Source organism: Tasmannia lanceolata, unplaced genomic scaffold (assembly GCF_043159265.1).
Source record: "Tasmannia lanceolata isolate RefF3 unplaced genomic scaffold, GAP_Taslan_0.1 ptg000044l, whole genome shotgun sequence".
Classification (NCBI taxonomy): domain Eukaryota; kingdom Viridiplantae; phylum Streptophyta; class Magnoliopsida; order Canellales; family Winteraceae; genus Tasmannia; species Tasmannia lanceolata.
The window spans coordinates 22,100,273-22,118,433 of NW_027518721.1; the positions used below are offsets into that span (position 1 = coordinate 22,100,273).

The window sequence follows — 18,161 nt, forward strand, 5'->3', positions numbered from 1 at the left end:
TTGAAGCCTTCAAAAACCTAAACTTAATCCCTTTTAGTTTTTCTGAAAAGCCAATATCTGAAATCAAACAAATGATTCGCTCTAAAAGGTAAAGGAAGATAGGGAGAGAGACCACAGTAGAGCATTATCCACAGAGGAGGAAATGGAGCCTGAAGAGGATGAAAACCATTTTGGGTTTTTGACCTGAACTTTTCTTTCTTTCTTTCTTGAAGAAGCTCTTCATGAAGGAGGAAACTTTTTTAAACTAGCTAATGATGAGATTTGTTGTCTTATTCAATTGATTATCTGATTACACCTTACCCAAGCAGAGATGTGTGTCTTGAGGTCTGCTTATCACCCTACCCAAGGAGAAACACAACGTCTCAAGGTCTGCTTGTCAGTTGCATAGTTGCCTAAAAAGTAAAACCAATCTCCTTTGCAGAGCTTATAAATAAAATAATAATATTAGAAACATAAAAAGAGAACTTTTTGGGTTTTGCACTCGGGTCGGGTTGCCAGCCGCTCAACCCAAACCCGACCCGAATTACACCTTACCCAAGGAGAGATGTGTGTCTCGGGTCGGGTTGTTAGCCGCTCAACCCGAACCCTAACCCAGCCCGACCCACGAATTTGCTAACCCAACCCGACAAAAAATCGGGTTGAACCCATCGAGTTCGGGTTCAACCCGACCCAAGTTGCACCCCTACACGCAATCAAAGAGCTGACCAAAGGAGCTGCCTGTACTTTATCAGCTATAACACATGTTCTCAAAGCACCAGAAATTTTTAAAAAAAAACAAATTCCAGGGTAAAATATTTTGAATCTGACAATAGGATTCTGAGGCCTATAGCTTTACCTCTCATGAATGGCCCTATCAAATGCTTCTGCAAACCACCTTCCCATTTACTTGCTGGAGCAGGATTACCTTTACCTCTTGGTTGCACCTATTAAGAATAAAAAATAAGAATTGCAATTGCAAAAGGAAAAAAAACCTGGAGCATAATGGCTGACATTTGATCATGAACATACCAGGGCTTCTGGATTCATCCTGAGAGCAAGCAAGGCACCCAAAGCTTCAGCGAAGGCATCCCGAACAGGTGAAACAGGATCTTCAAGAGCCTAGCATATGCAATTGTAATGAGGGTAAACAAATTCAAGAATTAAGAACTAGCAAATTAGGAACAGAAGATTGCTAAGTAATGGAGCTCAAGATAAGATAGAATTTCTACTTTGCAAGTTCAGGAAAAGAAAAGGAATGGACTACCTTGACACAATACGAAGCAGAATTTTCAAGTTCCATAACTCCTAATCCAGGTCCCCCTATGCCAGCAAATGCCTTCAGACATCTTGCTGCAGCTAGTCTAACAATAAATGATTTATCCCCAACACCGACTCGCATGATGATACGGAAAGCTTCTGAATAGGCTGCAGAAGCACCACTACCACCAGAACCTTCCAAAGCATTTTGAAGCATCTGTAGCGCTTCTTGCCTCACAAAATCCTGCCATTTAAAGTTATTGATGTAAAACTAAACAAATAGATATAGGGAAGAGGTAGAATCCACCCAGCTGTGCATGCCCCCATGTTTGAGCAAACTAGGATGGGTTACTACAGTCTACAGGTGATGAGTTGGGGGCCCTGGTGTGACCAAATGATAAGGGTGCAAATGGTGCGGCATTTCGCTTAACATATGTTAAATATAAAATCCACAAAGTAAAGCTAAAAACATAAGAAAAAATAATCATTTTATATGAACGGGGACAATTTTTGAATTGCAAAAGCATCCAACACATTCGAACTTGTAGATCAAAATGCAAAATTCACAATCATCCATGCCAACAACAACCAATTTAACGGCAAGATCCCAACAAAAAACATCAAGCTCTAATAATTAATACATAATATCGTCAATTGATTTACATTGTAGTGTGGGCTTTCACAAATGATAGATTGGACAAATCTTGAATTGCAAAAGCATCCAACGCATTCCAACTTGTAGATCAAATGCAAAATTCACAATCATCCATGCCAATTGATTTACATTGTAGTGTGGGCATTAACAAATGATAGATTCTCAGTAGAAACTTAGGATGGGGCAGCCACCCGTTGTTGTTACCTCAAGGATGGGCTGACTATCAGTTGAACCTCCTTCGCACATGTAGGTTCGAAGGGTTTAGCCCTACACGTGAGAAGGGCATTTGATGGGGATCCAGACCCAGTTCCGAGTGTCCCACTGGTCCAAGAAACACAAAGACGAGCAGATGACTTTGATCAGGACGGACAGCTAGATTCTTTGATCTAGATGTCCCAGATCAATGATTCAACACAGATGTTCAACAGATGTTGCAGACATATTCCAGATGCCAGAGGAACCCACGTATATATTCTAGAGATGATTCATATGTCACATGGGCCCCTTTGAATCGTCATGCTAGGATGTTTTTTTTTTTGGACGATTTTTTCTTTTCTTTTGGACATTTTGAATTGACGATAGTTTAGTCCTTAGGATTTTGTAGGTTTGATATAAATACTTTATGTTAGGTTTGGAAGGGACGCACCTTGACATTGATATTTAAAATTTCTTCGGGAGAAAAGCTTCTTTTTCTTTGGTAAGATGTCAAAGCTTCTTTGATGACATGCCAGGAAAACTCTTGGTGGTATACCTTGAGATAAGTATCTTATTTCATCATTACTTGTAATCTATATTTCACCTATTTTCTCTCCTCTTTCTTGGTTTCTTCTCCACAAACAATATGCTCGAGAACTAGAAATATTCCTCCCCTTGCCTAATACCTCAAAAATATTTCTTCTTGTTGTACCCATCTTGTCCCACACTAAACCCTGAGCCCACTGTATCTCACCCAAAATCCTCAAACACATCTTTCCCAGACAATAAAGCCTTATCATAACCCCACGCCAACCATCCCCATACCAAAATCCCAAAACCACTCCCTAAACTGTTCTCCTTGCCCGAGAAACCTTAATCCTAAATCACATCCACTCTAAGCTCCTTAGTCTTGCCAAAACCCATGCCTACAATTTCTTGGCATACATCTGCACCCCTCCAAACCAACTATAAATCAAGTATAAATATTTTTCCAATCTAATCATATATTCTAAGATCCAGAACTCAAATTTTCAACCGTCATTTTCAGCTTTATTCCCAATCATATTTCCTCACATCCCTAAATCACCCAAATTTCGCAGTCTCTTTGAAACTCAAACGCCAAATTGAGACCCTATTTTTTTTCTACAATAGACACATTGCAAATTGTTATGGGAATTGTAAGATTTAATACCTGGTGAGATTTTTGCATGTGGGATTTAATCAAATTTTTTTTTTTTGTTGAGATTTACTAAACATTCAGAATTTTGAGATTTTGAGCTTTTTCTATTTTTGAATTCTTGCATGCTGTTATGTGGACTAATGTTTTTTTTTTTTGAAAGGTGTTATGTGGACTATTGTTATAATTAATTTTCTTCATGAAAAATCTTAAGCACTCGAAATGTTGTCCTATTTTCATGACATAGCCATTGAATCTTTTTGTTGTCCAGACTTGTTATTTTCTTTCCATCATTCAACCCATATTTCTATTGAGTTCCCAAGTTCTAATCAACGTTTTAAATTTCAGCAGGGACCGAAATTTAAAAACTTTGGCCGAAATTATAAGATTTACACCTGAATTTCCACCAAAACCGAAATTGCCACCGAAATTTCATTTTCGGCTAAGGCCGAAACCGAAATTTCAAACCTTGGTTCTAATTCTGATTATCAAGCAATCATGCTTAGTTGTGATTCACCCTACATCAGGATTCGTTTGTGTTGAAGTGTCATCTTCGTAATGATAGTCAGATGCAATCCTAGTAAATTATTAATTGCAGCATACAACAACTAACTCCGCATGTGTTTTCACAGCCTATCCCAAGCCAAGATAAAGGAGGAGGGTAGGTGCCAGGTTGGCAGCCGGCTGTAAACTTTGCCACTTTTCTATGAAATGAATCCTATAGAAAATTCATGAAAATTTCCAATTTTCTAAAGGATTCATTAGCCAACCCCAACTAGTTTGGGACAAAGGCTTAGTTGAGTTGAGTTGAGCAGCATACAACAAATACAACACAATTGAAAACCATAAAAATAATTTCATAAATTCATGGTTCAAAAGTCATGTGCATGACTCAGTCAAGTACCGCGGTGACTAGCGTGCAACTTGTATCGGGTTTGATTTTGGATCGGGTTGGGTTTGAACTGATGAATATCGGATAGGGTTAGGCTTGGAATAAAACAACCCCGAATTTTTTTTCTGGTTGAGTCCTCGGGCAACCTTACCCAGCAAGAAGTCAAGAACCCAATTTTTTTGTTTTTAAATTTAAAAAAAAATGATATTTAGGTCATTTTACAATTTTTTAAAACGTTAAGGATATTCGGTAATTTGATAAAACCCTGAAAACTAGGTTTATAATATCGTGTTTTCCTACCATTCAATAATAATAATAATAATCATAATAAACATAATAATAATAATAATAATAATATCATGTTTTCCCTCTCTTTTTCTATATGCCTTGTGCACTATCCTGTTCTCGTTTTCTCTCCCTAGTGTGAAGCAACGTCAATGAAGAATAAGGTTTATAAGATCGCATTTTCCCTCATTCTCTTTTTCTCTCTATTGTGTGCACTCTCCTGTTCTACTGTTCTCTCTCCCTGTGCGAAGCCAAGGTCAATGAAGAAGAAGAAATATCACTTTGCATGTCTTCGTGGTCAAGCGATTGATTTTGTTTTCCTTGGGTATGAAACAAAAACACTTAGTTTCTTATTGTTCTTTTCTTGGTTTCTCGTTTCCCTTCCTTGAATACATATGCTTAGACCTGCAAATTTAGTGCTAATTTCTGATGTGGATTTCGTTTATTTATTGAATATGAATGGCTATTATTCAAACGTTAAAAAAATAGAATCGTCTAATCGAAGAAATAAGGTTAGTTGGTTTGGGTTTGGGTTGAGTGAATTGGAGGCGAGTTGAATTCGAGTTGATACGCCTCGGGTTGAGACTCAGGTCGGGTTGGGTAGGGTCGGGGTCGGGTTAGGGTTGAAGAAATCCACCTTCGAGTTGGCCTAAACACGGTGACTTGAGAATGGCAAAGTTAATCCAACTAAAAATAAGTTTCAATGGATAATTCTACAAAACTATTCAAAAACTACATTTCATAATATGAATGACAGCTGGCCGGTGGGAAGTACATGAAGAACTCATAAAGCGACTAACCATACCCACTGCAAATGATATCTTTGGACGGGTGACAGTGAAATAGATTAGTTTCCCAACCAGTCTTCTCTATCAACCAGGATCATTCAGCATTAGCAACACTCCCTGATTAGGAAGGAGTTTGACATTTTGGTCAGCTCAGACATCTGGATGAAGGGTCACTTCAACTTGAAGCTCTGATACCATGTTGATCTACATGAGAGAAGAATGAAGAGAGAGTGGAGAAGAGAAGAGAGGAGAGAACACATGAATGGGAGATAACAGGAGTTGCGCACAGTGTGTTGTGCACTCCATTTTTAGAATTGTTCATTTTTTTTTTTTTGAAGAGGCAAACAGGAAAAGATATATTAAAAAAGGAATGTTGTGAGGAAGGGCGAGGGTTACTTTCAAGCAACAAGTAGGCGAAACTTGAGGCGGGCACAGTTCGCGAGTACGTCAAGCAGTTCTCGGCCCTTATGTTGGACAGAGGTCACCCAGGAGAAAACAACAAAGAAAAGAGAGGTACAAGAGCCTCAAGGAGGCATGGAATCAAAAAATTCCAATACATCCATAACAACACCCTCCCGAGCGAAAGCATCAGATTCGCCATTTGCAGATCTGCACACATGATCGAAGACAATAGAAGAACCACCAACAATATCATTGACCTCATCAAAGATAGACCAAAATCTCCAAGGAGGCAACGCAGATCCCCGAAGCCATCTGATAAAATTAAAAGAATCGCCTTCCACAATAGAAATATTTAAAGATCCCCTCTCAATATGTTTGATACCCTCAAAAGCCGCTCTAACCTCAGCTTCATTGGAATCGCAGACTCCCAGGGGACCAGAAAAAGCCCAAACAGATTCACCGCTAGAATTGCGACATAAACCACCTACACCAGCCGGCCCCAGGTTGCCAAAACTAGAACCGTCAAAATTAAATTTCAGACATCCAGGAGGAGGCGGGCTCCACTTTAGAACCACCTTGGGACAATGGGACTCTTCCAAGTATATCACACGCTAACCTTCCCATAAATCAAAAGCTGAAACAAACCGGAAGGGGGAGTAAGCATCTAGAATTGTCCATTGAACCTATGAAAATGGACAAAACTTTTCAAAAAATGCCCAATTGCCTCTGTTATGACCAAAACACCCTTTTCCAATTCACAAATGATACGAGTAAGTTGCACAAATCCCATTCAGAATTCCAAGAACAATTATATCTTTAGGATTATGAATTAGTAAGTGATGATATTCATAAGTTTCCGGATGCTACTAGCATCAGAAGCTATATTAGTATGTGTGAAAAAAAAAAAATAATAATCCAAAAAAATTACAAGACAGCCAACAGTAAAAAAAACAAAGATAGGATTAGAAAGATATAACATAAATTCTACCCGACCTAATAAATTTTCTCTTTTTCCTTAGAGGTCAATAGGCAGATCAATATGTTTAAAGATATTAAGTTCCCTACAGAATCGTCGCAATGAGGATATACAAGAACAAAGGGACCACACACCAAACACTAGTAAAGAAAGAAAACAATGTCTTGACCACTTCCCAACTAGATGATGGGCCTACCCTACCCATTGATATAGAAGGTTGAATCACTTTCATAAACTATATTAAGAAACTAGATGATGGGCCTACCCTACCCATTGATGTAGAAGGTTGAATCACTTTAATAAACTATATCAAGACTCGCATAGAACATACATGTACTGGGACATTCTCTAACTTAGACTAACAGATGACAAGAGGATTTTGCATCGGTCATCGATAGTCCAAGCCACACCATAAAAGAAGTTTGAGATGCTTATGAGGGCCTGTCTTTCAGAGCATAGACCAAAAAAGTACTTGTTGGCCCCCATATACCTTTAGTACAAAAATCAATAATAATAACTCATGGAAATAAAATATTGATTCGTAGATCATAGCCCTCAAAATATTGAACTAAAACCAAGTATTGAACCACAAGAAAATATTTAGAAAATCACGATTGGAATGGCAGGTAAATGGATATAAAATGGCATGGCATGCCACGTATATCATAGAAAAGGCAATTCAAAGTTGGATAAGTCAGGTAATTATACAGTAGAGTGTGTAGGGCATAGGCTTATGGTAAAATAAACCACATAAAAGGGCGGCCCAGTGCACGAGGCCCCCGCCATTGCGGGGTCTGGGGAGATGTACGCAGCCTTACTCCTACTTCGGAGAGAGGCTATTTCTGTGACTCAAACCCGTGACCACCAGGTCACAATGGACCACATGCTAGAAATATATACTAGATTTGTATTGCATAGCCCCTGCCTCCTCATGAATCTTTCTGTATAATATTTCATTCACTATTAATGACATTCAAAAAAATATAATAAAAATAAAGCATTATTGCAGCTTGAAGTACAATAGTAGAAACACAAGATGAAAATAGAGTACATAGAGAGTACATAGCACGCAAGATGAAAATAGAGCACATATAGAGTTCATAGCTTGAAATCATTTCACATACGCATATTCTAGTTTTCTCAAATTATTATTGCAAATAATGATGTTAAGTAAAGCATGGAAAAGTCTTTTAGACTTCCAAAAATATGAAGAAGTGGACAATAATACAAAGTATATGATACCTAAGGTTTTTTTTTTTCTTTTTTTTGAATGGTAAGAATGTAAGATGCCTACAGTTAATAATAACCAAAGAGTCTATAGTAATCATTCTTCAAATATAGTAATCATTCTACAGAGTATAAGACAGCTACAGTTATTTTTATTTTTATTTTTTGAATGGTAAGATACTTACAGTTGATAATAACCAAAGAGTCTATATTAATCATTCTTCAAATATGGATACCTCATGAAACTTCATCAGTTTTGCTGCAATGTTGGCTGTTTCAGTCAAACCTGAAGTAATCCTTCGCCCAAATAAGCGGTATAGTTCTCCCAAGCATAATGCAGCACCTACAAACAGATTCCACAAAAGCAAATAACAGAAAAGAAATGCATAAACACACAATGCAAATGAAAATGCAAATCCACTCTTCCAGTGAAATGAAATCATAGAATTTTAGGAGTGACTATTCAATATTTAAGGAATGTAAAGTACATCTTGTAGATGATATAAACAGAAGTGTGAAAAATAAATTTTGAAATAGTCAAGATGATCACCTAGCAAATTAGGGTGCGACTTGTGACACATTGGTGACCTAGAATTTTGGTAGTGTGTAGTTTTTTCTAGGGCCGAGGAGCATCGATTTTGCTCTGTTTTATCTCTTAACAAATGAATTAAAAAAAAAAATTCAGCCAAAACAAAATGAACAAGTCGTGTTAATGTATTTTATCATTACTGTTTTCACAAAAGAGATGAATAAATCACCATGTCGCTCTACAAAGAAGGAAAATTGAATAATTCACTAACAGAGACAAGAAAAGTCACAAACAGCAATCACAAGAAAAGTTTAAAATCACCAAATAACGTCAGATACCAACCAGCACAAGAGAGAGGGTCACTTCTTTTCCCGTCCGAAAACCAGCCTTGGAGACTGCTAGCCCTCGAGTATATCGAAATCCCATCCCCCTTCGCTATAACACTTGCCATGGCGGATGAGGCCAGACGTCGCACTGGACGACGAGCCCCAAGAACAAGCAGAGAAAACAAAGCATCCTCGCACTTCCTTTGCCACTGGAGGATAGATTCCTGCAACGAAAGAACTTCAATTATCCAATATTCTACGCCTATCACAAATCTTCCAATCTAAAAACCTTAAACGAACTCAACACACTAAGAACAAGGCTACATTGTACAGAAAGCGGCTAATCATGTCGATATAACGATTTTCACTAAATCCATACACAGTTCAAACCATCAATTGCAATGGATTCTATAGAAATTGCAGCAAGAAATATAGCATTTGTGATAGAAAGGCAAGCGATGAGTTTGAATAAAAAACCTAATGGATCTGAAAATTTGAGAGAGAGAGAGAGAGAGAGAGAAGACAGGGAGAAGGCTTAATCGAACTCGATACACTAAGAACAAAGCTACATTGTACAGAAACTGGCCAAGCATGTCGATATAACGATTTCCACTAAAATCAGTTACAGTCCAATCCATCAAATGAGATGGATTATATAGCAATTGCAGCGAGAAATGAAGCATTTTAGATGCGATAGAAAGGTAAACAATGATTTGAATAGAAAACCTACGGGATCTGAAAACTGAGAGAGAAGAGGGTAACGAGGCATAAACGAACTCAGTACACTAAGAACAAGGCTACATTGTACAGAGACCGGCTAAGCATGTCGATATAACGATTTCCACTAAAATCCGTAACAGTCCAATCCATCAATTGCGATGGATTCTATAGCAATTGCAGAGAGATGCAGTATTTGAGAACCGATAGAAAGGTAAACAATAAGTTTGAATAGAAAACCTAATGGATATGGAAAAAGCCCTAAACGAACTCAATACACTAAGAACAAGGCTACATTGTACAGAAGCCGGCTAAGCATGTCGATATAACGATTTCAACTAAATCCGTACAGTCCACTTCATCAATTCCATTGTATTCTATAGAAATTACAGCGAGAAATGCAGCATTTGAGTACCGATTGAAAGGTAAACGATAAGTTTGAATAGAAAACCTAATTGATCAAAAAAAAAACCTTAAACGAACTCAATACACTAAGGTCAAGGCTACATTCTACAGAATAATGATTTCCACTAAATTTTGTACGGTACAATCAATCAATTGCATTGTATTCTATGCAATTGCGGCGAGAAATGCATAACTTTAGAATCGATTGAAAGGTAAACGATGAGTTTGAATAGAAAACCTAATGGATCAGAAAAAAACCTTAAACGAACTCAATACACTAAGATCAAGGCTACATTCTACAGAAAAATGATTTCCACTAAATTTTGTACGGTACAATCAATCAATTGCATTGTATTCTATGCAATTGCGGCGAGAAATGCATAACTTTAGAATCGATTGAAAGGTAAACTATGAGTTTGAATAGAAAACTTAATGGATCAGAAAAAAACCTTAAACGAACTCAATACACTAAGATCAAGCTACATTCTACAGAATAACGATTTCCACCAAATTTTGTACAGTACAATCAATCGATTGCATTGTATTCTATAGCAATTGCGGCGAGAAATGCATAATCGATTGAAAGTAAACGAAGAGTTCGAATAAAAAACCTAATGGATCCGAAAAATGAGAGAAAAAAGAGGGAAGATGTGAAAAGAGAAGGGGAAATACTGGCCTTAGGATCTTCTTCGATGACTGAGACGAGATCTGAGAGGAGATCGAAACAAAGGAGAGCATCTGGAGGCTGTTGATGTGCAGAAGCTACAATCGATTCTAATTGGGCGACGAGAGCGCCGAATCTGGAGAGAGAGATACTCTCCCTCTCGTGTTTCGCCATGAAAGTTGCAGGCAAGAAAGAATACCGCGCCTTTGTAAATGAGGATGTCGGTCTAGAGATTTAAAGCGAGCAGAGAGAGAGCGAGAGAGGGTCCAAGGAAAGGAAAACGTTGCCTTCCAAATGATATTGGCACCCTCGGGTACAGAAAACGGAAATAGTAGCCCTAGATCGCCGTGGCCCACGGTGCAAATTGTGAAATCGTAGCCCTAGATCACTGCGGTTCGACGTTCCGATGAAAAATAGTTCCCACGCGTAATCCTTATGTAGGACACATGCTCGCAAATAGAGGTGTCAATTTTGGCTCAGCTCGTAAAAGCTCTACTCGAGTCCTTAACGAGCCGAGCCGTGCCGCCTTGCCGGGCTCGTGAGCCCGAGCTAGGCCAGGCTCGGCTCGGCTCGTTAAGAAGGATTTAATATATTTAAATATATATATTATATATTAATATATACACTAAAAGGGTTGTCTATGGAGTGAAAGGTGGAGGCAAAATATGTCACTTCTTTTTTGGAACCCCATTTGTTACTTGGACCACCCCCCGTGGTGTAAAAAGTAGTCAAATTACACTAGTTAGGGCTGTCCAGGAAAGATGAGGGGTGTGAATATATGATTGCCCCTAATATAAGCCAAGCTCGGTAAGGCTTGTGAGCCGAGCCTGGCTCGACTCGGCTCGTTTACACCCCTACTCGCAAAGGCATACATAAATCCTTGATTCGCATTTGTGAGATTGAAATGAGTGACTACTTGTTATGTCTATTTTCTTTGGATGTATGTTGGGTTAGTTAGTGCATTAGCATAGTAGTGGGTATGTGTTTTAGTGTCATGGTTGTTAGTTATGGCTAGTGTGTTTAGGGTAGTGGGAGTTAGTTATTTATGATGTGTCTTGTTAGTGCGTAAGTGTGCTTGCGATGTGGCACTCCCTCTTGTTTGTATTTATGTAGAAGCAATCCAATGAAATGGAGGAGACGATTTTTACAATAGCAGAGGAGACTTTGTTTTGAAGAGTCACGGTTCCTCTCGAATCGAGCCGCTAGGAGGTCCGGTTGCCTCGAATCAACCTCTTTTCCCTTCTTTTCTATCTTTTTTCTTGTCTATTTGTGTTACGGCCGATTAGGCACGTAACACTACTTGTCATTATGTTGTTAACAAGAATAATATAGAAGAGAAGAGAAAGGCTATTGATATTGGCACTACCATATTTTGATAAGGGAAAATTACAGTTACGCCCTCCCCTCCATCAACTATCTGATCCATTCAACATTAACCCTATAGTTTCAAACTCATCAACACACCCCCAACTTTTCAAAAAATGTAGAAGGTAGACCCCCTCTTTTGAAACACTATCAATGCTAATTAAGATCTCGTCTCTAATCGGTCGACTAGAGAACCTTCTCTAGTCCGCTGACGAAAAATACAGTGGGCCCATATTGTTTAGATGATCGAAAGCATTCATTTGATGGGTCCTGACATAGATAGGATGTGCCAAAAAAATCAACTCCATAGGATCATCCTAATTCCTAACCCTTCGATTATTGGGCGGACCATCAACTGAGGGGGTCTACCTTATACACATTGAAAAGTCAGGGGGTGGTGTTGGTGAGTTTGAAACTACAGGGTTATCATTGAATGTGTCAAAAAGTTGAGGGGGTGTAACTGTATTTATCCCTTTCAATAATGGACAACCACCTCCAGTGTACGTGTCAATTTGGCCCGTTGAATCCTTCCCACGTGAAGTAAATCAGCCCCCTCTGCACTCATAGATACGCCCAAGATAGCTGTCCCAAGTAAAAAAGGGGTGGATATATCACTTCGAGAAGCACGAGAAGTCTTCTACTTTGCTTTATTTGCAAAAACCTTCTTCTAGTTTCACAATTTGCAAATAGAGTCATCACATTTCAATGAGCTTTGCAAATCAGGTCGTGCCTTCAACTTGAGACCAAAATACCCACAGTGGAATTTTTTTTTACTCAAGCAAAGACCAAGATGTCCTTATATGTAAAAAGATGAAAATTACCTAGTAAAAAGACAAAAATACCCGTGATGCGGTAATTTGTTTTGGTATAGTGGGTCCCACCAACTCAACCCAAACCCATGCATCGGGAAGGCCCCCCATTTTGCCTCATGTTTTGATGGGGGTAGGACCTACAATCTCCGCTAGAGCCCATTTACATAGTGGGACCCACCATTTTTTTCATGTCACGTTTTGACGGGATCAATTGGCCCATTTTTTTACACCCATACATAGCATGGTCCAAGGCAGTATATATAGAAATGATATCCCCATACCCTTGATTCAAAACATATCATTAACCGTCATGGATATTTTGGCCTTTTAACTTCGGTCTTTTCGGATGTAATTTTTGTCTTTACACATATAAAAAGAACATTTTGATCCTTTTATAATGTAATTTTTTTTCTTTTCTGATATAAGAACATGAGGAAAACGTTGGTGCGCTTAAGCTCACCAATTTATGGTGCACTTAAGTGGTTATAACGCCTCCCATTGGTTCCTGTACTTGGGACCCAAACATTTAAACAAATGAGAGGCATTATAACCACTTAAGCGCGCCAAGAAAATGGTGGACTTAAGCGCCCCAACACTTTTCTCTTAGAACATTTTGGTATTTTCACGAGTCAAAAACAATCCGGGATCGGTATTTTGGTCACAATTTGATGGCATGACCCGATTTTTAAACTTCACTAAAATGCATGTGATGACTGTATTTGCAAATTGCCAAACTAGAAGACTCTTTTTGCAAATAGAGCAAAGCAGTAGACTTCCTTCACAAAAATTACAAACAATAAAGACAAGGTGAGTTAGTTCCATTATCATAACATGGTAGTGTGAATATCACTAGCCAACAGAAAAAGGGAAATGATATATTGGCCCCTATTTCTTCCCAAAGCCACCTCCGTTTAGTGTAAAAAGAGTAGTCATAAAAAGGGAAATGTCATAGTATGGACTTTGGACAGCATTAATGTCCAAACTTTGAACATTGGTTTGAACTCACCGCCTGCCACCTGACCTTTAAATTATGACCACTCTGTTTTTCTACATAAGCTTTTAATTGAAGAAAAACAAGAAATAGGTGCATCTATTTGTCTTTAAGAAAGTAACCCCCCCTTGGAAAGGATAAACAAAGATGAGAACTACTTCTGTTGAGAGACAACATTTGCATTGGACGACAAACGTCAGTATGCACTAACTTGAGTGGTTGATTTGCTCTCCACGATCTAGCCTCAATATCTTATATCACTCGATGTTTGCATTGAATATTAGAAATAAGAGTACAACTTATCAGGAAAGGAAAATGTTACCTTTTGATGTGTGCAATCAGATATAAGAGATTAGGGATTTGTTAGGGACCATCGCATAAGGCATTTCACAGAATGGCTATTGCACGAGTACAGCATTCATTTAATTCATGTGAGGTGGCTACACTCTCATTCAACAGTTGGTATGTGAAATGCCTTCCGCAATGGTCCCTAGCAAATCCCAAGAGATTATAAGTTCACGGATATTAGAGGAATTCTAGACTGAAGGGTGCCCTTCAAAAAGAAGTGAAAGGGCTCTCCTATTGGCTGCACATCACCATCATGCATTAATAACGGCCGAAAAGTCAAACATGATGGTGATGTGCAGCCAATGGGGAAGCCCTTTCACCTCTTTTTTGCAAGGGCTCCCTTCAGTCTATACTTCCTCTAATTATTATAGCTCCAACTAAATTTCAAACCTTCCAAAAGTTATTTGTACATAATTTTATATGCAAATATAGTTGTAATAATTTGATTCCAATCCTCAAACTATAGTTAATGACTTCTAAAGAGACTTTAATGGCTCATTTGCAAATAAGATGTCTTATTCTAGCATAATCCAAGATATTATTACATGTGTTGTCAATCATGTGTGGAAATGCAAAATATCTTATTTTAACATAATCCAAAAACTGTCTTATTTTCATTATTTTATCAGTGCAAGATTCAACATGGACTCCTCCTTGTCTTTTTTGTACATGTAACCCCTTCTTTAACAAAAATAGATTCAGTTTTGCTAGCAACCCTAGTAGTTTTCGACCAGTCGACCAAAGGAACACATTATTTAGCCTATTGATATCCGCACGGGAATCCCATTTTGGAAAATGGACAAGAGCCTCTCTAGTGACACACGCGCAAGAAGACATAGAAGGAGGCATGAATCCTCAGAATATCCAAAAATCACTAGGTCAATTTCACCATCTTCTTTATTTTCTAAATGGGATCCCGTTTTCTAAATAGCTGTTGAAAGCTTATAATAATAGCGGGTTAAATAATGTAAAACAAGATGAGTTCGCCCCATTATCAAAATATGTTGGCACGGATATTATTCAACATAATATTATTACAAGGGATTCGCTAGGGACCATCACATAAGGCATTTCGCGGACCGGCTGTTGCAGGAGAGAGCGGCCACATCTTGTCTTTTGTACATATGTGGCTGCTCTCTCATGCAACAGCCTGTCGCGAAATGCCTTCTGCGATGCTCCCTAGCAAACCCCATGTTACAATAAGATGTTTGACTTGATTTTTGGCCCTTGAGAATCCTAACCATGTCATACTCAATAGAACCTTAGGCCACGTGGCTAGAAAAATAATGGGCTTGCGTCCACTTTTAGTGCCCCCCCTTAAGATATCTCTGCTCTGTATGGTTGCCAGGTTTTTTTTGTTCCCGTGAGTTATGTGGGAGAAAAAAATACCCTGGGAGATAGGTGGGAAAAAAAAGAGTTCTGGAAGTATCCTGGTAAAATAAAAATCCCATGTTTGGTTATGTGGGAGAAAAAAATACCCTGGGAGATATGGTGGGAAAAAAAAAACCTTTGTTTGGTTGCTTGAACTGTTGGGTAGAAAAAAATTCTTCTCAAGCTTATTTTTGGTTCATGAGTTTATTACAAGAGTGGGATTAAAATAAACCTAGTGCTAAAAGGCAACCAAACATGGGATGGGACCAAAATATTTTATTTTTTCTGTTTTTGTATACCAATCACATGCCGAGACATTGAACCGAGACACTACACATTATTGCTTTCATGCACGTATGCATTCTCGGTCTCTTTCACAGGTGTTTTTTTTGGAAAATCTTCTTTGCAGTCTTCGTTTACTCTACTTCATTGCAGAGACCCCTCATTATTGGTTGATTTTTCGTCGATTCTTTCCTTATTTTTCTTCCCTGAAAGTCACAAAAACAAACAAGATTCTTAAATTCCATGGAAAGTAATTAATTTTAACCCTGATGATGAAAATTTCTGATCAAGGATGAAAAATATACGAGATTTCTTAGTATTTCGGTAACGAAAAGGAGGAATGAAGACCCCGGTTCCCTTGCTCTCCTTAGGCAGTAATCCCCGTGAACAGACCTGCATGTATTTTCATTCTAAAATTACTTTCATGGGAAAATTTTCCCCGTTTGAAATAGAGAAAAATATATCTTAAGCTTCAAAGTTCTTACATTGTTTGGCTCTTTTGTGGTCGGGCCCGGATCTTGGTTCTCGTTAACAGACCAGAGAGGACTATCACGATTGCCCTTTTGGGTCCAATGGTCAAAAGAACCCAGCTGTAAAAAATCAGGAAAAGTTGCTCTAAGTATGGAATCAAGAAAGATTAAGGATTAATAAAACACATGAGAATGATTGAAGCTTGCCTGGAGAGGAATTAGAGGGGGGTTCTTTTTGAGAGTGGTTAGAGATTTGCGTTTGGGTACCTCATCTTCGTCCATGGTCAATAACATAATCTGCCTTTTGATATCTGCAAACGAAACGTCTTCATCGGACTCAGGATTAGCATCCATGTCCATGTTCATATCATAGAAAAATGGTAGAGAAAGAGTGCGTGAGAGCGTTGATACCAAGAGACGAGGCTATATATAGAAATGATAAATAAAGAGGCGTTATAGTAAGGGATCAAGGTTAGGTGAAGGGGTAGAGACTAGAGACATTGGTCAAGGTGAGCCTTGTCTTATTTATTGAGAAGAGATTCCATTGTCTTTCCTTTCATAAAGGTCTGGGATGTTGGGGTTCCTTTGGAAATAAGGAAGTGTTAAATGGGAATTGTCCTAATAGGTCCTACTTACATCGTACACGGTTATAATTCTCATAAGTAGGGGAGGGAGGCTAGGGTTCGATCATTGGTTATAGAAGGAATATAAGAGTGTGGCTTGAAAATTAAGAGGGATGATTGGGAAAGTAATAATTGGAAATATTTGGAAAAAAGAATGTATATAATGATAGACTGAAGGACGCCATTGCAAAATCCCGTCACAAGGGCGTACCATTAGTCCATCTAAAGAAAATTGCATTTATAAGGCAGAGGAAAACGTGTAAATGGCTGACAAATATAAAATTAAATTGCAATAATTGGAATCGGTTGAAATGGACCGATAGAGGTGTGCTTCTAACTAGTTTTTTTACAAGGCGCTCTTCAGTCTATCATTCATCGACTTCTTTTTACTAAAAATACATCTGAAACAATATTTAAATGTATAAAAAAATTGGATGATATTTTCATAAAATAGTACAATAAAATTGGATTTAGGATCCAATAGGAAATAATATTCGGATCCCATGACAAGGATATGAAATGTGTCAATGGATCTAGATCATGTCCGTTTAATAACAGGTTCAGATGGTCAATCGGACCGTTTGGGTCCATTGACACCCCTATTTAGAATTGTGAAAGCCATCGGCCAAGCTTAAATTGCTGAGAGGGGGTGTCTGTACTATAACATGAGATGTAAATATCAGATCTTAATGAATGTGGACAGATGGATCTAGGGGCTAGGATTATCCGAGCAAGGTGGGGTCAATGGTAACATATCAAACTTGGGTACCCTAGTGAGATTAACGGGTCTAATGATGTCTAATTAGCATATGTGGGCCCAAAATTGAATGCGTAAAAAGAGCTTAACAGCTACGTATTTTTAGCAATTTTCTTTCACGCAACCCGTACGTTTTGGCAACACTGCATCTACTTGGGTACCTGAATTAATGAACATTCACGCATTTCCTTTCAAGGCATTGTCGTGGCCAAAGTGGTTTTGTTACTGTTATTTAGATTAGAAAAAGGAGGATTGATAGAATGAAGGGCGCCCTTGCAAAAATCAGCCTCAAGGGCGCCCCTATTGGTTGTTTTTGTAAAAGTGACTTTCTTCTTAACATTCACATGATGGAAAAAAGCCATGGCCGGGCAACCTCCCTAAGCTAATCCTTATAACCTTTTGAGTTTTGATATTGATTGGACGGTGATTGGAATTCACCCGCTTATCGTTTCTTCGGTGGGAATTACTCCTTACCAGTTACCTCTTTGCTTTATATGAAAGAAGCTGGTGGCCCCACCGTGAGCACGGTACATTTGTACGGCTATTGATTTATTAGTCACCAAGAGACTTACCTCATGTCCCTTAGATTACCCTATATCTTGATTAGTCAATTGAAAATTCTTACTCTCTGTTCACTTGTATTCCCGGAAAAGAAAAAGAAAAGGTTT

The 18,161-nt window shown here is 38.4% G+C and overlaps 2 protein-coding genes across 5 annotated transcripts in view; both read right to left on the minus strand.

Annotated features, from left to right (window-relative positions):
• The window catches only part of SWEETIE (HEAT repeat-containing protein), a 135,689-nt gene extending 124,952 nt beyond the window's left edge, over window positions 1-10,737 (minus strand). For 3 of the 4 annotated variants that reach the window (XM_077374177.1, XM_077374174.1, XM_077374173.1), the window contains exons 1-6: window positions 10,487-10,737; window positions 8,705-8,912; window positions 8,070-8,176; window positions 1,244-1,480; window positions 1,009-1,098; window positions 836-923 (exon numbers count right to left, since the gene is read on the minus strand). In XM_077374177.1, the coding sequence (XP_077230292.1) occupies window positions 836-923; window positions 1,009-1,098; window positions 1,244-1,480; window positions 8,070-8,176; window positions 8,705-8,912; window positions 10,487-10,648 (892 nt within the window). In that variant the 5' untranslated portion in view covers window positions 10,649-10,737. The remainder of the gene's footprint in view (window positions 1-835; window positions 924-1,008; window positions 1,099-1,243; window positions 1,481-8,069; window positions 8,177-8,704; window positions 8,913-10,486) is intronic. The other variant, XM_077374175.1, reaches the window with a different exon arrangement.
• A 4,845-nt stretch (window positions 10,738-15,582) lies between these two features.
• On the minus strand, window positions 15,583-16,611 carry LOC143863220 (uncharacterized). Its single transcript, XM_077373886.1, has 4 exons — window positions 16,321-16,611; window positions 16,129-16,233; window positions 15,949-16,036; window positions 15,583-15,849 (listed from the first exon to the last, which is right to left on the minus strand). The coding sequence occupies exons 1-4, from the start codon at window positions 16,477-16,479 to the stop codon at window positions 15,788-15,790; spliced, it is 414 nt and encodes a 137-aa protein (XP_077230001.1). The 5' UTR covers window positions 16,480-16,611; the 3' UTR covers window positions 15,583-15,787.
• Window positions 16,612-18,161: the final 1,550 nt, after the last annotated feature.